General features: G+C 36.9%; 2 protein-coding genes across 2 annotated transcripts in view; one reads left to right on the plus strand and one right to left on the minus strand.

Annotated features, from left to right (window-relative positions):
• Nucleotides 1-4,338, minus strand: part of LOC109101704 (UDP-glucose:glycoprotein glucosyltransferase 2-like) — a gene marked incomplete at its 3' end in the record, with an annotated part of 28,858 nt that extends 24,520 nt beyond the window's left edge. The window contains exons 1-9 of the mRNA XM_042731110.1: nucleotides 4,188-4,338; nucleotides 3,135-3,265; nucleotides 2,513-2,595; nucleotides 2,263-2,393; nucleotides 1,964-2,076; nucleotides 1,667-1,844; nucleotides 1,452-1,548; nucleotides 788-860; nucleotides 573-673 (exon numbers count right to left, since the gene is read on the minus strand). Of these exons, the coding sequence (XP_042587044.1) occupies nucleotides 573-673; nucleotides 788-860; nucleotides 1,452-1,548; nucleotides 1,667-1,844; nucleotides 1,964-2,076; nucleotides 2,263-2,393; nucleotides 2,513-2,595; nucleotides 3,135-3,256 (898 nt within the window). The remainder of the gene's footprint in view (nucleotides 1-572; nucleotides 674-787; nucleotides 861-1,451; nucleotides 1,549-1,666; nucleotides 1,845-1,963; nucleotides 2,077-2,262; nucleotides 2,394-2,512; nucleotides 2,596-3,134; nucleotides 3,266-4,187) is intronic.
• Nucleotides 4,339-5,739: 1,401 nt separating this feature from the next.
• Nucleotides 5,740-22,825, plus strand: part of LOC109107629 (heparan-sulfate 6-O-sulfotransferase 3-B) — a 59,804-nt gene continuing 42,718 nt past the window's right edge. The window contains exon 1 of the mRNA XM_042731111.1: nucleotides 5,740-6,895. Coding sequence (XP_042587045.1) covers nucleotides 6,369-6,895 — 527 coding nt within the window. The 5' untranslated portion in view covers nucleotides 5,740-6,368. The remainder of the gene's footprint in view (nucleotides 6,896-22,825) is intronic.

Below are 22,825 nucleotides of genomic sequence, written 5' to 3' on the forward strand. Positions count from 1 at the left end.
CATCATAAGAATAAATACAATATGTTTTCATTTTTGGGAGAAGCAATTAAGAAATGTATTTTTGATGAGTAAAAACATTATGACTTTGGCTGCCATACAGCTTGATTTTTAATCTAGTCTAAAGAGTCCAGACGAAAGGGAAAAAAAATGTTCAAAGTTCTTACCACTTACAATTCCAAAAAGTTATTACAAAATCAAACAACTGTTTCAATAACCATCCTGATAACCATCATGAGAGCCCTTCATGTCAAGTAAAATAAATTGCTTCATTTATCTATCAGCACAAAACTAAAACGGCTCTTATTTAGCCACTTTGCTCCAGGTCTCACAGTGCAAAATTGAACTTGGCTGTGAACATAAGCATCTGTTCAGAAGTCTGAAAAGGAATAGGACAGATCGCTGCAGCAAGCAAAGGGTACAAACTGCAACCTTTCCACTGCTTCCCAATTCATCAAGTGGACAGTTCTCTCCAGGAACCATGTGGATCGCTTTAATCTCACTGGGTGACGCTGACACAGCACTGAAACCAGAACACCGTAAGAGAGGACCATCAATAACAGCAGCCTGCCCACCTTGGAGCTCCCACACTTTGAGGGGAGTCATGTCATTGGTGCTCTCCAGTAGATGCTTCCTCAGCTCTCCAAGTTCCTCCTGAAGGTCTGGGTGAGACTTTCTGGAGGTGAAAAAGGACACAGTGAGACACTGTTTCACATACTGTAATGTGCAAAAGTTATTATTCCTTTTGCACGGATAGATATAATAAAGAGAAATAAATCAAAGTGCTTACTTTAATTTCCCAAACAGAAATCCTTGGACTTCATCATTTTCATCCTCATTATCAGTGGTGACTGATTTGGATTCTGTAAACAAATTCAGGTCCTGTCAGTTTCAAAATCATTAGCTACTTCTATTTTATAGTGAACTTATTCTTTTCCATTAAGTATTTTCTCTACTGCTAATTTTGTAGTTTCACTACCTTGAAACTACACTACCATTCAAAAGTCAGGGGTTGGTACAATACAATTATTTTATACTCACCAAAATTCTATTTGTTTGATCAAACCAGAAATCATTCTAATGTACTGATTTGGTGCTCAAAAACCATTTTGTAAAGTATCACTATTAAAACTGTCCAGCTTAAAATTTTGTGGAAACGGTGATAGATTTTTTCAGGATTCTTTGTAACAGCATTTACTGTATATGAAATACAAATATTATGTAACTATGTAAAGTCTTTACTGTCACTTTTGGTTAATTTAATGTGTCCTTGCTGAATAACAGTATATTAATTTCTTCCAAAAAGTCTTACTGACCTCAAACATTTGAAGAGTGGTGCAGTTTGTCAAGCTACTCATAATTTAATACATATTTCTTAACACTGACTATTAGAATAAAACTGTTATTGAATTGTGTCATTTATTACTTATTATTTATTTGAGATTTGATGATACCTTTAACTTGTGTGTCATCAACAGCTTTGTACTCAGTGCTTTTAATTGCCAGTTCAACACCATATCCAGACAGCAGCATCTTTTCATTTTTTGTCTCCTGTAGTGAGAAATCAGAGTGTGGGGCAACAGGCATTTACTACATGCCACAGACTCTAATAAAGTCATAAACTACACAAAACATTAAATCATGAAGAAATTACTCTGCTAATACTCACAGACACAAAGTGTCTTAGCACATAGATGAGTTTGCCCTCCTGTGCCCGCTCTGACAGAACCTTATGAAAAGTATTGAATTCCTTTGTGCCGATTTCAGCATAAAGAACAGCTACAGGCAGGTCTGTCCCATTGACTCCAGGGTACTGGTGGTCAGACTTGTATAGGTAAGGTCTTGGTCTGCATAGGACACATAAAAGAAAGGTTATGAGAAACCACTTGATTTTGACACAACCCATGTATAGAAAAAAATATTCCCCAAATATGTTTGAATACAGTATACTGTTGGTTAGCGTTACCTGCCTGCTGCAGTCTTCAAGAGCTTCTTCATATCCTTGGTGCTGCAGGCATTTTGACCGTGAACAACCACAAAACAAGTGCAGCCATCAGGAGGAGGTTCATCACTTGCTATCTATAGGTTGAGAAGAAACGGTTAACAATACATCTATGGGGTAAACCACATAGTATTTTAAAAGCTTCAAATTTAGAAAAAAAGACTTATGCACATATGTTATTGATAGTATACTCTACTAAACCAGAAGTGTCAAGCATTGGTTTTGTAAGAAATCATTTTTATGATATACAGAAAAGAACTCACTTGTTGGAAAGCATGCACAGCTGGTGAGTAAGCCCTGAGAGACAGAGACAGCTTCAGCAGGTTGACCTGAAGATCTGTCAAAAACTGCCCAGCCTTCTTGACGATCAGGTTATAATACGACCGGACAGACTCTAAAGACAGGGAAGTAAATATCTGTCTCTGTATATTTTCCACTTAATGTGTAGTGTAACCAAACACGATCTTACATACCATTCAATGAATTAGGAATCAAAGCAGAGTCAGTCATTACCTCCATTTTTGTAAACAGTTAACTCCTTCACAGTATCGACAAACTGCCAGAACTTCTCTTCACCATCCTCTCTGATGAACTCACTGCCGGAAAATAGATGTACAAAACAACAGATACATAAGACAAACACAAAACACAGTAATGCATACAAACAGTAAAAAATAAATAAATAAATAAATAAAAACTCAAAGTTTCGCTATAAAGAGATCACAGTAAAATAAAATTTTAGGTGTTTCAAGGCTATTAAGGCAGCAAATTCTAATCTGCTGCCATAAGACATATGAAAGGCAATATTTCATCTTTTTGAATAATTGTAATAATGTCTACATTTTCTATAATTTCACATTAGAATCCACATGAGATTTTTGCACTGTATCACACTGTAGGACTGCATGAATCTGTGATTAAATTGTGAACAACTAAAGAAATGGTAACTAGTTGAAGCAGCTAAAAGATTCAATATCCATTATATACATTTTAAACTAAATACTTGATATTTAAAAAAGGTTAATATATGTACAAATAAACACATACATTTTTATGCATGAAGTCGGTTATTTAAATATGAAGGGTAGCAAGTGAAATACTGAACTATGGGAGAATAATAAATACTCCAGCCCACCTTGTTTCCAGGAGGAGAGGGGTCATGGACCATTTAGCCTGTAGACTGGCGACGACTCCTTTAGACGCTGAGTGCACATGCTGGACCCTCAGCAGAACCAGCACAACAAAGACCACCCTCATGATCAGACACTGCTTAAAGAACATAAAGATAACACTACTGTAATTGTAATAATTAAGAAATATTTAAGAGCAATTAAGAAATATTGCTGCTCTTATAAATGCATTTATAAAATGGCTAGAAACTGCCAAAAAAGAAAATAAAATATTTTTTTTATTGATGTTTACATACATCAGAGAACAAATGGACAAGTTTTCATAAAAAGCTCATATTAATTGTTTTGTGCTTCGGTATTGCAATAATGTTAAATAATTTATGTTTAATGTTTAATACTATAGGTCAAATTTTACATACCAATATTATGTAGAGGCTGGCCTTTTTGCTTGGATGGAATTTTTTGTAATATCACACAAAAATATGATTTTCAAATCATTGTCAAAAAACAGCAGGTTCCCAGTGTAACAACTTATCCCATGTATTGAGACGATACACTATAGGCTCAGTGTTTGTTAAATGAAATATATCTTATTCCAAGACAATAACGTGATAATAAAACGTCTCAACAGAAAATAACTTCCATATTCACCTGAGAAAAAACTGGGAAATGTGAATTATTGTTTCATTAAAGTTACTGTGATGTATCGGTAGAACAAGGAACGGATTTATCTGTTCAGTAAACGCCACGTAGCTACAATGTAACGTTATGGGTCGATTTGCTGTTACATAATTGTTACATTTTTTCGTTCATTTACAGACATAAGCATCACTGTCAGTTACATGCACTTCATGCGAAACAGATGAAACCGACTATGATTGTGATTGGTCATTCTTATGAATGAAGAAACAATAAGATGGGAAAAGGGATGAACGACATCCAGCACAAACTGTTCAACCCCATCAGCATTTCTTTCAGGAGCAACAACAACATATTATTCAACAGCAATAAACCGCGAAATGACTGATATAGACTATGAATATGTTTTAAAAACACACCTAAATCATCGGAGGCTGAGCCGCTGTATCACCCGGTTTCACAGGACGCCGCCATTGAGGGGTCCTGCATCTTTGATTCTCTGTTTCACACAAAGGAAAGCGATACATTGTTTCCGCTTCAGTAAAAAGCTTCAACATTTTCGTGACTTGTAAGCCGAGTATTTTAAATAAAGTTTAGCTTAGTAATGGCAGAGAAATATCTTTCAACACTAACATATTTTGTAAGTTGTACGCAGGAGTACGTTGTTCAGGCATTTTCACGGACTACTAATGTAATTGATGCAGTAGGAAAGTAGCGGTAGAGCTCCTGCATTTGGAGTTGATGTCAGTGATATGAACACACGGCGGAGTTTCCCAGTTTGATTCATCTATAAAATCTAAAATAGTTATATGAGATCAAAATACTGTAGCTACAGATTGCTTCCCATTTATTTATTTTTTTCAAACAAATCACATTTGGCTACTATTTTCAGCCTATATGAGTTGTTTTGTAGCCTATAAAGGGGGAATCAAGTTATTTTTAGGGGGCAATAATTATGTTTTTTTTTGTTTCTTGTTTTTTTTTTAAATACATTTTGTTTGTTTTATACAATAGACCTAGAAAATTTGGGATTGCTGACCTAAAGGTGAAAAAGATATATTTACATGTAGGCCTAGGCTATATGTGTACATAGGCTAATTAACGAGTTTATTTAATATTAACATTTATATATTAAAGAGATTGTGACTGATATTTTAGATTTAACTTAATAAATATAACTATATTTTATGTTGTTATGCTTTTCAGAAATCGTGATTTTATGTTAAATTAGTTAGGCTACTCCATAGGATATGCATTAGAATTTAATACTAATAATAGGCTACTGATTTAAGATATTAAATATCTTGGAAAATAATAACTTCATGGAAATAGGGTAAAATACCCAGAGCTTAGTACCAGCTCGGACTCATGGTCGCGCTCAAAGGGGGCGCTGCATAAGAGAAAAGTCAATATTGACCGAGTATAACAGATACAAGCTGAAGCAAATGGTTAAACCCATATGTAAAAATACAAACTGCCTGTTGCATTAATCATTAACAATAAAAAATATGTTTTTTCGATTACAAAATACCGCATGCTCGTAGTTAATTTAAAAAATGTGCAGTTGTATGTAGTCAGGTTGATTTGAATAAATTTGAAACAGTTTATTTACATGTTGCATGAAAGAAAAATAATTACATTTTGATTTAGGCCTGACGTTTTTACAGTGATGTAATGTCCAGTTATTACATAGCTCTATTATAATAATATTAAATATTATAATAATCTTAATAGTTTTATTAAGTATAACACTGAGTCTAATAATAAATAGTTCAATTGTCTCAGTCTTCAAAGATATAGAACTAATATCTAATTTGACAGTTGAGATGCACATGCAGAGTATTTATTGCCTGGTACTAATAAACACAACGAATAAGTATAGTCTATGAGGTAGAACATGCATAAAATGAGCAGCATAAAACGCTTGTGAAAAAAATAAAAAAATAAATAAAAAATCCTAAACGAATTTCCAGACCTCCACAAAGTGACATGGCACAAAAGATTGCACAGTTCAAAGAACTGTGAAGAAAATAATAACATGCACACTGAGAATTCTCTCAGTAGTGGCGACACTTCATTGCTGAATATAGCAGAGCACTGGACTGGGACCAGGTGCAGATGAAATTGTTTGCGTGCTACGAAAGAGCTCGTGCTATACCGGTGCGACAGCGCTCGCGTCTCATTGACATCATTCGCATCATCCCGCTGATGCGCGTCGCGGGATGGATGGAGAACACAGTCTCATCGCGAGTGCGCGGAGATACCGCAGAATAAAACAGACCCACTTCAAACCGTTTCCTCTCAACACAACGAGCAGACGTTAGTATTTTGAAGACTTGCACTTTATTTTACCACGATGTTCGCTTCTTAAACAGCATTTGGTTATGCATTTTGTCTGGTGACTTACACTTTCTTTACAACTTTGTGAGAGATCAAATCTGATGTGAAGACTTGGATGTCACACTTTTGCGCATCTTTTTTACCAGATCAACATGTGGCATGGGTTTTTTGGGCTGGATCCCACACGAACGTCCTGGAAGAAGACCTGGAAAGGAGATCATGATTCACACTAACTGCATGAAGAATTTCCTTGTGTTAAAATGAATGACAAACCCAACAAATGGATTTTCATCCCAATTTTAGCCATTCTTTTTGTCCTGATTGGGTACCAGTATATTTGTCCGGCAGGCGGTCAGGCTTGCCATTTTAAGACAGGAGACAATCTCGTGAGGATCGGTCCCCCGTCCACTCCAGACCCGACCACCGATGACCCGGAGGAAGACAGCCCATCTAAATGTGCGTCCAAATTCAACTTCACGGAGCGCGATCTGACACGCGACGTCGATTTCAACATTAAGGGAGATGATGTGATTGTGTTTCTGCACATTCAGAAGACAGGCGGGACCACCTTTGGCAGGCACCTGGTGAGGAATATTCGCTTGGAGCAGCCGTGCGACTGCAAAGCGGGACAGAAGAAATGCACGTGCCACCGGCCCGGTAAGCAGGAGTCCTGGCTCTTCTCGAGGTTCTCCACGGGCTGGAGTTGCGGTTTGCACGCCGACTGGACGGAACTGACCAACTGCGTGCCTGTGATAATGGACAAAAGGCAGTCTCCAAAGCGCAAGAGGTAACGCGCCTCCCTCTCTCTCATAAACTAATTCGGAGAATTCATTTGCCGCTCTGTTGCCTCTAATGAAGGTAATGATGAAGTGTAAAATGTAGTCTGATCGTGTTTTCACACGAGCCCACTCAGACCACTTTGAGTAGACCAAAATGGCATTTACACTCTTAGAAAAGCATGTTTACATCTATTTAATAAGAATTATTGACATTTTGAAGAAAGATTGGAATAGTATTTTCTTATTTTTGTAAAATGTACTCCAATAATCTTCATTTACAACTTAGAAAATATTTTTTTACAGTGTAGACTAACATAGTCCTATATTAAGTTGTAACTTTTTTTTTAACAGCAACTTTAAGACCTTGAGCAATGTAGTGAGGGTATTTTTGAGTGCACCCAGACCTCTTTAAGTAGTCCTAAAAGTGAAACCAGTTCTGTTTACACTCACCATGTTCCTGGCCTTAAAAAAGTAATCAGCCCTTATTTTGGTTCATCAATAAAGAGGTCTTATTTTACTTGCCATAAAACACCTTGCTTTGGGAATCTAAGATTATTTTTTATTAGTGACTGTTATTGTGAAATAATAAAGTTTTGTGTTCACAATGCACTTAGACCTCCTTTAGAGATCTCAGTCCAGTTTTATTTAATGGGGTCTCATCTGGAGCATTCACATACAAGCTATGCCAAAATACCAACCACTATTGCACTCCTGAAGCGAAGTACTTAAGGTGAACTTAAAGGTAATATATTTCCTCTGGAAATCCATTTTTATTCCCTCTGCATTTTTCTTTCACTGTTTAGAAGGTATTTTAGTCCATCATTAATCTTTTCTACATGTAAAGATTAATGTACTTTACATATGATTTTAAATAGTTATATTTACCCTGTCAGAAAAGACAGTATAATTGGGGGTTTTCTTTGCCTGTGGCCTCTCTGTGTCACTCAGTGATATTATTAATGTGACAGTGATATTATTAACTTATCACCCAACATGGTTTATGGCAAACACATTAAAATGCACAACAAAGAGATAGCCAGTCAAAATGACTAAATGTCAAGCCTAAAATGCTATTTTCTACAGTCTCTGTGACCATAGCTCTCTTACTCAGATTCTGTATTCCCGTTTAAATGACTGAGAGCCTGCGCTGTAATGAACTTTAAATGAGGTATCATAAAGCCGAGCCGAGCTGTCGAGCATTTCCATCTATAAATCTGACAGTGCCAGTCTGGCCAAGCAAGCCATTAAAAAGTTATTTTAGTTGTTTACTAAGTATAATGATGGCTTAATATGGCAAAAATATGCAGACTTTCACTTTTATAAGTGTCTGTGAATAAAAGACATATGTGTTTTTAGTGCCTGCGAATGCTGTTCTCGTAAATAGCATATAAAATAGCTTTGTCGTCATCCTCGGCTACTTGCTGATCTAATGTTAGTCCATGAATTATGTTTCACACAACTGGCTGTGTCCGTATCTGTTCTGCTCTGTTATCATGAGAAACTCAGTTTTGTCAATCACTCATTTTAACAGTTGCCAAGCAAATGAATCAAGTTAATTAGTTGCTCAGTCTGCAAGTATTGTAATGAAAGAAAATATTATAACTTAATAATACTGACTTTGAGGAACAGCTGTAAAAAAAAAAAAAAAATGCTGCCTTTAAGGACGTTTCAGAGAGGATTGGCTGAAGAGAAATTCACACTCATACCCCAAAACTGCAAGACCACAGTTATATGATTCATTTCTGCAGAATCAGCCAACTTGTTCTAGAAGTTCACAGTCTGTATGTGACAGAGAACCGAAGCCCAAATGAAACATAAATCCATCTCTTGCTCTCTCTGTGCTTTCAGTATGCTGCTTCACATTGCTTCTCTAAAGATACACCAGGAGACGCAAATAAATCTCTTCTGACAACTGGCGCTTTTGCTCTGTGAACCACATGTGCTAAGTGGTGACTATATGAAAATTTTATCCTGATACCCAGCTCTGTTTATTTTGGTTATGATGGATCACTCTGTGTGTGGAGAAGGCTTTTTCTGTGTTTAAAGGCCACTTGAAACTTACAGCACTCACAGTATTCCATAAACTAATAATCCTGATTAGTGCAGTAGCACAAAAGAATTGTGTTTTTTTTTATTATTATATATTTTTTTTATTGTGAACATGCAGAAGTAGTTCTTGCCTATGGTTGGCTGGTAATGTGGCAGTGAGTTTTCTCAGGCATGGAGTGGCCCTTTTAACAGTGCGGGCACATTGCAGGACCTGGAAAGGTCAGCCATGCCAGAGCAGATCAACAGACACTGTTAGAGTCGATGAGAAGGGAGAGCTGAAGTGATCTCTTCAGGGAGGCTTCTCTTATTCTGGGTTGTTTTTCTTCTTCTACAGTCATGCATTTCTCTTGCAGGTCAAAACTGTCAAAACAAAGCAACAGTTAGAGAATCTAACTAAGCAGGTTTAAAACAATATTGACCACTTTAAATTTTTTAATGCACATTGCTGGTCTTATTGTACATGATGCATTAGTGCAAGTTGTTATAAATAATATGTAATTCTCAATTTTCAAGAGCCAATCAATTCCTCATGACTAATATATAGTCAAGTCAAGATTGTTTCAAAGCAGCTTTGCAATAATAAACAGGAAAATAACAGAATCAGTTATGGAAACTCAATTATGGAGACAATTCAAATTCTGCTGTGAATTCTGCTAAAAAGACAATAGTGTCATTATTCGGAGCAAGTGCATATGGTGATGCGGTGTTGTGAGTATTTAAGACACACTGCTGCTACACAAATAGCATATAAAATCCCCGAATAGCAGCTCTATACAGGTGGAGCTGGGGAAGGTGGAGGGTTTCAGAGGAACTCTGAAAGCATGGTGCAAAATGCTCAAGTGGATGCTAACCAGCCATTGAAATACAGCAAGCTCATTGGCTGACATGAACCAATCATCTTGTGTCAAGTCGTTTTACACTGTGAATATCATGAGTTACGTTGAGACCCATAAGCTCGCGCCATCTAGAGTTTCATGACTGAATTACATTTATACATACAGTACATACTATACAACTCAGCTATTAGCCATTCTAGAGGAGGCATCAATGTCGTTATTCAGCTCGAGTCTGTTTAATGTTGATTCAATTCAGTTCAATAACATTCTCGGCTCTGCAAGATGCGATTAAATTTTAAAGAAGCTTTAAGGATGACAAAATGTCATCAACCAGCTTTACTCAGTTCACTTTTTTCATCCCATGGTGTCAGTGCCATCAACTCAATAATATTAATAAATATTAAGTGTTTTTTAGAGCCCAACTAAGCAAGCCAAAGGAGACAAAGGCAAGAAACCCGACAAAAAACTAGGAAGAAACCATGCTCAGTGAGGGGACCAATTCTCTGGCTTAAATGAATTCACATGGTGTGATATAGTTTAAGGTATGTCACATTGGTATTAGGTGGAAAAAGTAAGAGTTTCTGTCCAGTCTGTCCAGCAAGTTGAAACATGAAAGCAGAGCTGCCATTTTTAGTTGAGTTTAGCCAGTTTATCTCATCAGTAGGAATAAGCACACTGATTGTGCTTGTTAAAGTCTGCATTGTGGTCCTCGCTGGTCATGGCATGCTATGTTTGTAGCCGGTCATGATGATCTGTACTGAGGGCTGGTCCAGTCAGAGAGGTCCTCGCTGAGGATGTGTGCCGAAGCCTTGTCTGATCAAGTCCCATCCAATTTTTCCACATTAAATATTCTATTTCACGCAGAAATATGACCCATTGCATATGTAAAATGGGTTGTGTAAAGCATTTCACTTGTTTTTAATTAAAGATGCTAATCTTATGAAAACTGACCAACCATATAACAGCACAGTTAAGATGAATTTCAGACACAACAGGGTTTATTTGGATGCAGTCCTTATCTATTGTATATCCATAGGCATCACATCAATTTAAATTATGTTGTTCAGATGATAAAACCCCCTGATTTGGAAAAACCCCTGACTCGTTCTTTTCACCTTCCTTTCTCATTCTTTCATGGCTCTGCCTCTCTTCAGGACCTCTCTCTGCCTCTTTTTATTTTAGCACTAATTAAATTTACCAAGTCCCCTGGCATTATAACCAAATGGAGTTTCTGGGCAGTCACAAATGTGCAATCTGCTGAAATGAGATGCAATTAACTAAGCCAACTGCACACAGGTTCTGAGATTAAAGGCACCGCAAACGATCTGCACATGTTTACAGAAACAGTCTCTTAGTTTGCAGTTAAAAACAAAAAACACTAAGACAGCTAGTCCATAATTAGGAACACAAAAGCATTAAAGTGGTGTTCTGTTTTTTATAGTGTTGTTGCTTACTGGAATAAAGGTCAGAACGCATTTTACAAAGTTTCAGTGCATATTATGGAGAGAGAAGGTCCATTTTGGCCTTTTACGATTCCTTACATAAGATCCTTAGATATGAATTAAGCCCCTCCCTTACTGTACTGTTATTTTTGTCTGTTTTGTTCAGCAGGCAAAACCATATTTTCTATTGATTCAAAAATTAATAATTAATTGCTTTCCTTTTTTTGGAAATAAGTCTTAATTAAAGTAATTAAATATGATGAAATATATAAACAAAATACATTTCTATAATGGCATTCAATGCCAATATTTGATTTTTGTTAAACTTATAAACATTTTTTTTTTTATAATTTGTTGAACTGTATGAATTTTTTACATTTCAAATAATTGTAAATATACTTTCTTATGTTCAAATTAAATTGCAATTTTGTATCACAGTTGCCACCTCAATTCAAATTCAGGAATTGAACTGGAATTTAAATAGCATTCTCAATTCAGGTTTTGAAAGGCACTCTACCCCTGTTTGTGCCAAGAGTTACAAACTGAAGTATATACTTAACCATGGGGTTTGGAATTGTACGCATCTAGACAAAAAACCTTTTTGTTTGTTTTTAATAAATCTTGTCCTCTGCAAATGGTGGAACTAAGTCACATTATGTATTAACACATCAACTCATCAATATTAAAACAGTCTATTTGTGCGTGTGTCTGAATGTGTGTTAAGTTTTCATGGCTTCTGTGGTTAGGGTTTTCACACTAATGTAATGAGACCTAGAAAAATCTCCCATTGTTCTTATGGAAGGCCAAACATTCAGTGGAGGTCCTCCGTTTCCCCTCAACAATTAGAGTACAAATAGATTCACAAGCTCCTCATTTCCCAGACAATCACAGTAATGAGTAACCTGCAGCTGCACTAATGGGCCATTATTACTCACATGGAGAAAGTGATGACATCCTCTTGGCACAATAACACTCTTTGCATGATATTTTATTCATTATAGTCAACACAGAGACACACAATTACTGTCAGCATCTGCATGGGCACAGATCAATACTGAGACACCATCACCCACCTTACGCAAGGAAGCAAAGCGCTTTTTCTTGTCACCTTTAAATTCTTCTTCCTGTTCCTCCTTGTATGTTTCACACATCACTGCGCTTGTTAGATGGCTGCTGTTGTCATGTTCAGATCCTTTCTGCTAGATCTGTCAACCCAAGCAGGTTCTCTATGAGCATGCATGGGGCTGCGGAAACTAAATTTGTTGAATTTACAGCCTGGAGGGACCTGCTTGAGTCCTGTGCATCCTCATTGGTATGGGATGTTTATTAGGTGCAGGGCTGAGCATGCCCTTGTGGGTTAGATGCGGAGGGGTCTGGAGATTGCTTTCACGTGTCATTAATCCAGGTCACCATATTCTCTGGAGCAAAAGCTGTAATCCAGTTGCTGTAATAATTATGTGACAACAGGAGAGGGAAATTTAGTGCATCTTTTGAGTTGACTTTTTCTGTTTGTGCTAGAGTCTACGATATGAGTAAAAAAGCAAAATGGGCAAAAAGGCCTTTGAAAAACAGTTTGATGTTTGAAGCAGCATTTTGTTACAATACTTTTGTGGAGAGGCTTGCAAGCCCTCACTAATTTTAAAACATCCCCTATTAACATTCATACCCAGCAGTTGGCTGATGATTTCAACACCTTTTATTGCATGTTTGAGAATCCAGCTATTTCTCCTTTACAAACATCTCTTCTACTGTGTCCACACACTCCTACTCCTATTTCTTTTGAATCTCAAACAGCTGTCTCGTCTTGTACGTCTCCATTTATCTCTTCTGTCTCTTCTACAGCTTTTTTGATCTATGAGAAGGATGTTAGAAGCTTTTCAAAGGTCAGAATATAAGGAAATCTTCTGGCCCTGATAAAGTGTCTTCTTCTTGTCTGAAATGTTTTTTACTCAGATTTTTAATGCATCATTAAGACTGAGCAAGGTTCCAGCATGTATTAAGTATTCTGTTATTATACCTGTTCCAAGAAAAGTTTGCATCTCAAGCCTAAACGACTATAGACCAGTCGCTTTAACCTCAGTGGTTATGAAATGTTTTGAGAGGCTGGTATTAATACATCTGAAAGTCATTATTGGCTCACTGCTGGATTCGTTCCAGTTTGGATACAGGCCTAATAGATCTGTGGAAGATGTGCTGAATATGGGTCTGTATTTTATCTTGAAGCACTTAGATACTCCAGGGTCTTATGCACATATTCTTTTTGTAGATTTTAGTACAGCTTTTACTACTATTATACCAGATATTTTTAATTTCAGATCAAGAAAGCTTTCTGTGGCAAGTAATATTTGCAACTGGATTATTAATTTTCTCACAGACAAGGTGCAGCAAGTTAAACTGGGGGTATTTACATCTAGAACGAGCACCCTCAGTATTGGTGCCCCTCAAGGGTGTGTACTGTCCCAGCTGTTATTTTCTATTTATACAAATTACTTTACTTCCTCAGATTCTATGGTCAAGCTTTTAAAATTTGCTGATGACACTACAATCATTGGCCTTATTCAAGGTGAATCAGCATATAGGCAGCAGGTGGATCAGTCTGTCTCGTGGTGCAGTCGTAATAACTTGCATTTAAACACTGGCAAGACTGTAGATGATTATCAATTTTACGAAGAATTCTACCTGCTTTGCTCCTTATAAATGGTTGTACAGTGAGCATCACTGATTCTTATAAGTTTCTTGGCACTACCATCTGTAGTGATCTCAAGTGGGAGAACAACGTTATGCGTGTGGTTAAGAAATCACAGCGAGAACTACCAGATTTCAGAATAGCTATTTTTTTCCAGTAGCCATAAAAACTGTACTATATACTTGTCTTATGCAGTATTCTGTAAGTTGTACCTGTAATTTCATACCTCAGTTAATTGAGTCAAATTGGTTCATTTGTTCAGTTCATCATTGTGTGCTTTCTGTTATACAAAGAGCCTAATTTCTTCCCCGAAATTGGTACACAAAAAATAAAAATTTTGCGACCTCCCAAGTCAGAGCTGACAACAGTCCTCAGTACAGGAAGAGTAGCTGCATCTCCTCATGTTGATGAAAATCTGTATAAATCTTGAGAGGTTGAGGCGTGCACTGTGAAAGCTACTCAAAGTAATGAGACAGGTCTTGCCAGAGCAGATGCTCAACTCTTTTGACACTGCTGTCAAAAAATGCTGCTATAGCATTTATGACTCCCCAATAGTCTAAACCAGTCCTCTCACTGGATGTGGTTGTAGCTTTGGCCTGGACTTATAGCTGATGTCTGAAGAGAATATAGAAAATACAGAAATATTAAATGATGTTTATTGGATATGTTGTAAAATGAATGTACTTTAGTTATGAGACATACTGTTGAAATCAAATATCTAATGAAGGTACAGTTTCAGCAAAGGAAAGGACAGGGTTCCACATTTTATAAAATTAGTTAACAGAGTCTCTAATGGAGTATTTCATTTTTTCAAGATGTAGAAAGGACATTAAGCCCTTCAACCAGGAAAAATTAGGAGGGGGACATGAGGATTTCCAATGTAACAATATTTGTCTTCTGGCTTAGAATGAAGCAAAAGCAATAATATCAGCATGACGCTTGTTGTACAAGCCATCAGCAGGGGGTACTCCAAAACTGCAATTTTTGGGCAGGGTTTCACGGAAACATTAAGAGCCTTTTGAAAATGTAGCAAAAAAGAAGACCAGAATGGATACAATTTAGGACATGTATAAAATGAATGAGTATGATCTGCTGGGGATTCTTAGTGCCCTTTTTGTTCTGTGTGTCATAAAATACCCCGAGTGAAAAACCCCTCTGCAACAAATGAAACTTAAACAAACTGTCCAATCGATTCAGAGTAAATTGTGAACCAATTCAAGCAGTTTTGCTAATCCGTTTAACCAAGGCGAATTGGACAGTGTTATTTTTTATTCTGAACAGCTGACAGAAAAACGTGTGAAATCCGACATGCTTGCCTAAATATGGTCAGCGAAAATTTATTCTGTATCTTCATCTCTTCTTCCTGTAAATTCATCTACAGACTAAGACTATACCAGCTCAACAGTTCATACGGGAAAACAGGAAAAATTGTAAACTAAATTGAGTTGCTCTGTAAAAGTGGTTGCACAAGTGGAAAATTCAATAATTTTCTTTTTTTGACAGCTTAGATTGGGTTGTATTTGTTAGATTGAGCCATGATTGGCTTCATGAATGTAAATGTTTAACTGTTCTCATAATTACCATAGCAGAAGTTGGAGTTTCATAACAGACTTTTCTCAGAATCAAGCTGAGCACAATGTAATGATGTTAAACATAGATATTCATTTGATAACAGATGACTCACACATAGAGGTGAGGCCTGCTGGGAATCACACTGTTTACTTCTAAACCCTTTGGAATATAGACTATATATGAATATTTGTACTGCAGAGATCAGACTGCCTTTATACTGTGAGCTGTAATTACTGCTATTTGTTAGAAGACCATGTACTCCTCAAGTAATTACTGAGCTGCACTTCTCAGGTCGGTCATACGTATACAGCTCTGTAAAAATCTTCTGGATTCAAAACAACTTTTGCCGTTTTTTGCTACAGGTTACCACTAGCAATTATTTTTGACATGTTACTTGTGTGTGTTTTTAAAAAAATGTAAACTGTGTTTAAAGTTTTGCACTTGAAATGAAAATCTATAGGGCAATAAATGTATCATTGTTCAAAAGAAGAAATGTACATCTTGATTTTTTGTTTTTGTTTTATTTAAAGCGCTAACATTAATTCCTCTGCAATCTTGATATGTCAGCTATAAAACTGTTTAATTTTTTTAGTGGTGGGACTGCTATTCTAGGCAGACAAACTTCTGGTTTTGTGTTACCAGCATAATTCTTGTGGGTGGATTTTTTTCTCTGCGTAAACAGGCCCTTTTTAGGAATCCTTGTGGGTTAAAATTATTTCCTGTGTTAAAAAGCGTATTTTGAAGCCAGAAGATTTCACAGAGCTGTCTAGTTATTAGATTCCGAGGTCTATTCCTGGGATCTACCAGAATTGCTTACAAGAGGCCCAAGTATTTGAAATAAGATCTTGAGATTTCTTTCTAGTAATAGAGAAGACATGGAAAAGAACCGGTACTTGTGATGATTATGATATAGTGCTAGAGGAAACATCTTTCATTCAAGCCCATCACACAATAATACATAATTTTGCGTGGTAACCAAGTCTATACAAGTGAGTCCTATTTTCATCGTTTTTTATGTTTTGAAGGAAGCCAGTGCAGTGCAAATTTAGTGTTGCAGATGTCAGTGTTGCTGCAAACAGGGATTTACTCCCCTTTCACCACTTTCCTGAAGCACTATTTATTTGACAGATTGACAGATCAAACTGTGACAGGGAAAATGCCAGCTCTGAGGCTTTCTGCATGTTATTTTTCAACTGTGATCAGTCAGGCCTGACCAAAGGTATCTGTACAAAGTAAGTCACTACAAGCGTGTTTCATCATCGCCACACAGAAAAATGTCATATTTCCTTATTTGGCATGGCCCTGCTGACAGGTAAATGAGAAGAGTGGGCGCTCTATGGCAGGGAAGGGGCCAAAATAGAGTCACCTTTATAACACCTAATCTGATCAGCAGACCTAAATCTGACCTATGGAAGCAGATTAGACTCAATAATCAGCACAAGACCACGGTTAAAGTCACGACAGAGGTTTGTGCAGTTGATCGTTTCATTTCAGTTAACTAGCCTTGTAAAGGTGTATTGTTTAATCTTTGTATGCTTACTTAAAACTTGGAAGTAAAATTGGTCGTTTAGACACACTCGTTAACGTGACCAGTGTAAGCCAGTGGCTGCTGTTTAGTATAGAGTGTTTTATGATTTAATATTGATCGATTCTTATGTTTATTTAAAGGTGCTATATGTAGGATTGACACCGAGTGGTTGAACTAGGTATTGCAGTCCAAATTCAAAATATTGGAGAGGGCTTTTTTTCACCTGGCCCCACCTCCTCAGACTTGAGGCACATACAGGTTGCCAGATTGACGACATCAACACGAACGAGCGCACTTGACGATGAATGAAATTAAATATGCTGTGTTTTTCACCAACTGGCAACCCGGGGTGCCGAAATACAACTGGGTAAACTGGCAGTGGGTGGGTTTCACAAATCAGATCAAAGATAGACATTCCGGCCCAGAACACATATTTTCAAAGGAGAATAACTGACTGTAGTGTTGTTTTTCAGATAAGCAAGTATGTTAACTTAGCATGTTTCTTAAATATCTGCAAACATATTATGGTATTTTTATGCTTTAGTAGAGTCAAATACTTAGCACTTTTAATAATCATTATTCATGTAGATACCATACCACATTAAGATATTAGATTCATAAAATAAGGTTTTGACTGATGGGACATGGCGTAAATAAATAGAAAATTATGAAAATATAGTTTTTGGATATTTTTCAAACAGTCTCTTGTGTTTTTGCTTATTGAGGACATGAAAGAACTGTCACATTGGAAACCATGTACATTTTATTTTAGTTTGTTTATGCTGCAAATACTATTTATTTCAGAATTGTGAGGCTAATAATTGCAGAGACAACCCATGACCCTGCTGTTCCTAATTTATCCCCTTACAACAACTTATGAGATGATATGAATCTAAAAGTTTCATTTGGAACTGTAACTCTTTCAAAACAGTCATGTTGCAACTCATCTCTTTTGACAGTTTCAACAGATTTTTTAAATCATGCATTATTACCCCATTTCTTTTAGAATGGTACCCTGTGACTTTGTACATGTTAAGACTTAAACCTTTGTTATACCATGTTAAATGTTCTTGTTATTGTTCTGGTTTTATGTCCAAATTAAAACATTCAAAACAAGTCAGTTGTTACAGTTGCTGTATAAGATTTATTAATATATTAAAGTTTAAAGTCTATTAAAGTTTTCTGAATATTTTGGGAATGAAATGTCCATGAAATGACCTGACCATGATTAATTGTAATGTGCCTGTAACATGAAATATGAATTGACAGTTATGAGGGAGTACAAACGCAGCACAACTACAGCTGAGATTGGCTCGATACAAGTTTGACACTGTGCTAGAAGTTCTTTAGTCAAAGGGTATTCAAACCTCATTTACACTGAATTTACACTGCTAGTATAGTGTCCCATTTAGAGTCTTTAGCATTCTTTTAAAGTAAATTTCATGACCGAATGATAAATACATGTAATACATTATGTGAAAAGTTAATTAATCAAATGTTTTAGATCCAGTCTTCACTATCTCTCTCTGTCCGGATGTGCCAGATTTTGGTGTGATATTCAAAGCAGTTAACATCTTGGCTTGTTAACCCTTATACTTTTACAAGAGATACAGATACAGAAAGAGCAGGAAGCATAAGATAAAGTGATAAAATAACTGAATAAAGTTTACTGAAGAATCTTTGCTGCATTCCTTTTTATGATCAGTCTGTCTTTGTCTGACCAGCATAAATTCCACAACTGTTACCAAACAAATACAATTGCTGCTTCCCAGCATCATCTTATGTACCGTAATCTCAAACTCAACACAAGATTAAACATTAACAATGGTTAATCACAGTAATATAATGTGAATAAAATAAGTAAATGAATACATAAAGGTAAAGTACATAAAAGAGATAACAATTAATGTAAAGGAAGAGGCCTGTAACTCACCCAGGTGTTGTGCCAAAGTGTTTATTAAATCCTGAAAAATGCAAGGAAAACAATTATTGTGTATTAATTAAACACTACATCCTGTAACTTGCACAAGTGCAAACACACTGTATATAAAGTTATGATGATGAGGGTGCGGTCAGCGCTAAGTGGGAGCTAAACATTGACCACCCAGCTGAACAAAAACAGGGCAATGAGCACAATTCTTTCTTCATTTTGGCCAGTATACGGGACATTGTGGCTAACACAAGACAGCTGCATTTTTGGCAACACTATCTGTATTTATAGCAGCTGCTGGCTTACAGTACACTGGTCACGAGTGTTTTTAAACGACTGATTTTATTTCCAAGTTTTAAGCATGCAAAGGTAAAACAATACACCTTTATTTCGTATAAATATACAGTGTTTTAACTATATTTGTCAAAAGTGCAGTCCATTTATTTACTGTATGCATATTATTTCTTTCAATCAAAACAAATAAAAGAAAAAAGACTCAGAATAAATTTTATTGAATATTTTGGAAAATTTTTAACATTTTTAAACCAAAACTAAACAAAAAATCTTAAAAAGATCTTGTTCCGCAAAAGAGAGTCATACCTGCGAATGAGCACATGATGAATTTTCATTTTTGGGCTGAACTGTCTCCTTTAGTCTTGTTTCATTTAGTTCTTCATGTTGCTGCAAGTGATGTTAGCTGTTTCACTAACTTAAGCAAGGCAGTCTTTCTGTGCTCTAAGATATGTCAAATAAGCCAAACATCCAAAATAAGGAATCTTATCTCTTTTTGTGGTTTCTTTCTTCCTCTTTATCCCATTTGGCAGCTCTATCACTTAAATATGGGACCATCAGTGTTGCTTTAAAATGTCTTTAGTGTGTTTGGATATTTTCATGACGTGCCTTGAGTGGTTTTGAATGCTGAGATCTGAGTGTTTGAGAACAGGGTATGATCTCAGTGAGCAGATTGCCGTCCAGATTGCGTCTTTAATTTGCATGTTTATACAGTGGGGAAAATATTTATTTGATTCCCTGCTGATTTTATAAGTTTACCCACTTACAAAGAAATGAAGGGTTTGTCATTTTTAAAGTAGGTTTATTTTAATGGATAGAGACAGAATATCAACCAAAAATCCAGAAAAAACACATTATATAAAGGTTAGAAATTGATTTGAATTTGTGAGTGAAATAAGTATTTGATCTCCTACCAACCAGCAAGAATTCTGGCTCCCACAGACTGGTTATGTGCCCATGTGGAACACAGATTAGTCATCTACTTTAAGAAATTACTCCTAATGTCAGCTCGTTAGGTGTATAAGGGTGCATTCGGTTCGTTTGAGTAAGTGTGAACGCTGCTATCTGAACCCCGGTCTGCTTCCAAATAAAATCTGGTGCGGTTCGAATGATATATGGACGCCACACGGACCCAATACTTCTAAACGAACCAAAAACAGGAAGTAATGACAAGATGCGATGCTATAGGACATGATTTGAAAACATGTTGTAACCAAAACAAAATGGTGAAAATAAAATTATATCATGTACACGTAAGAATGAGGGCGCTTAGTCCAGCAGATGGCATTAGATGTGTTGGACTTAAAGCGGTGCTGAACAGACCGATCGGTTAATGAGTGCTTTGATATCATACACCAGCAGCGCCGCTTTATGTCTAACGCATCTTTTGTTTGGAGTGTTTGGTGATTTCCATCACGATATATACGTCATCCAAGCCGACCAATCAGGTTGTGAAAGTATTACTATGCCTTTATGTTCGCTGTCAAAAATGCTAATGTGAAAGCTAAATGGACTAGGACCAAATGTATCATTTTCCTTTTTAGTCTGGACCAAATGAACCAAACGAACCGAACTACAAGTGTGAACATACCCTTAGACATCTGTCCACACAATCTGTGTCTTCCATTCCAACCTCTTCCACCACCATGGGCAAGACCAAAGAGCTGTCAAAGGATGTCAGAGACAAGATTGTAGATCTGCACAAGACTTGAATGGGCTACAAGACCATCAGCAAGAAGCTTGGTGTGACTATTCAGAAATGGAAGAAATACAAAACAACCATCAATCAGCCTCGGTCTGGAGCTCCATGCAAGATCTTGTCTCATGGGGTAAGGATGATCATGAGAAAGGCCAGAGATCAGCCCCGAACTACACGGGAGGAGCTTGTTAATGATCTTAAGGCAGTTGTGTAGTTGGCATTCAGGGATGTAGTTGTTATCATAAAATGGCTCGATGAAATTGATTATTGTATCGAGAAAGTGGTCCCCCTGCTCAAGAAGGCACATGTACAGGCCCGTTTAAAGTTTGCCAAAGCTTGGAAGAAAGTTCTGTGGTCAAATGAGACCAAAATTGAGCTCTTTGGCATTAACCAATTCACCGTGTTTGGAGGGAGAGAAATGCTGACTATGATCCCAAGAACACCATCCCTACAGTCAAGCACGGAGGGGGAAACATTATGCTTTGGGGCAGTTTTTCTACTAAGGTACAGGACTTCACCGCATTGAGGGGCAACTGGACGGGGCCATGTACTGTAAAATCTTGGATGAGAACCTCCTTCCCTCAGCCAGAACACTGAAGATGGGTCAAGGATTGGTCTTCCAGCATGACAATGACCCAAAACATAAAGCCAAGGCAACAAAGGAGTGGCTCAAGAAGACTGAGCCAGTCTCCAGACCTCAGTCCTATAGAAAATCTGTTGAAGGAACTGAAACTTTGAGTTGACAAACGACGGATCAAAATCCCTCCTGAAATGTGTGCAAACCTGGTGACCAATGTTGTGGAAACTCTAATTCAATAACAATTTGTAGAGACTGAGAATGAAACACCAAACAGAGTTTTGTCTTTGTATTGCTTTAATTCTCTGCAGAGAATGATCTGGTTTACACACAGCTTGAGTCTGTGTGCAAAGAGATAACACACAGACTCACAGCACACTTTTTATAGTATGTAAAAAGATACATTGAAGGACAGATTAGGACCTTTGAGCCAATCATGTTGCTCAGTGCACATTACCCCATAACACATGCACATCTCATGCACATTACATGGTAAATGTCTGGTTACACTCAAAACTGCCAGTCCCTGGTATAGTTTCCCCTTAAATGTTGTATTTCAACCTGAAGCAGTTATGTGCACAAGTTACATAAAATAACTCAATGTCCCTATGGACTATATACTACCTTGATCATTGTATGTTTAAGAAGATACTTAATTGAGATTAATGCAATCAATGCAAGATTAACAATATTAAAAATTTCCATAACACTCCTCCCTTTTGATCATTATTGATCACTTATATTGATTAAATGTAGATAAATTTGTGAAAACTTTACCCTTATAGTTTACATCAATCATGTAAATTCAAGATTTAAAACACCATTACTCTCATAAGGCGAAAAAAAAAAAAAAGCATTTGCATTGTTTTTTTATGGAATATAGTCATTCCTAACATATAAGCAAGCTATAAAGAAAACAAACAACTCTTATATTTGATTATAGCTGTCAACCTGTGAATTGCATTAGTCATGTTCTTAATACCCACATCTATCACGTGGCCATCAGCATCGTTATCAGGAATATACATACACATGCAGTTCCCAAAAGTACACACACCCCCCCACCCAGGAGATGTGGTGAGTTGATCCAGGACAAGTCGGTCTTGCTGTGCAGTGAGCCTCAGCCCTCGAAGTTCCTTCTTGACGCCTTCCCTTACCACCTTAGTAGCGTTCAGTTCATATCTCCTGATTTGGACTTCAATTTGAAGAAGGCTGACCCCAAGCACCAGAACTACAGCATGGAAGAACTTCTCCGCTCCGTTCCACAGCCTGTGTTCCCTCTTGTCGAGTTGGTCTTGTAGTTTCGCTGCAGTGGTCGGATGGTAGGT

The sequence above is a fragment of the Cyprinus carpio genome, chromosome B9 (genome assembly GCF_018340385.1).
Source record: "Cyprinus carpio isolate SPL01 chromosome B9, ASM1834038v1, whole genome shotgun sequence".
NCBI lineage: Eukaryota > Metazoa > Chordata > Actinopteri > Cypriniformes > Cyprinidae > Cyprinus > Cyprinus carpio.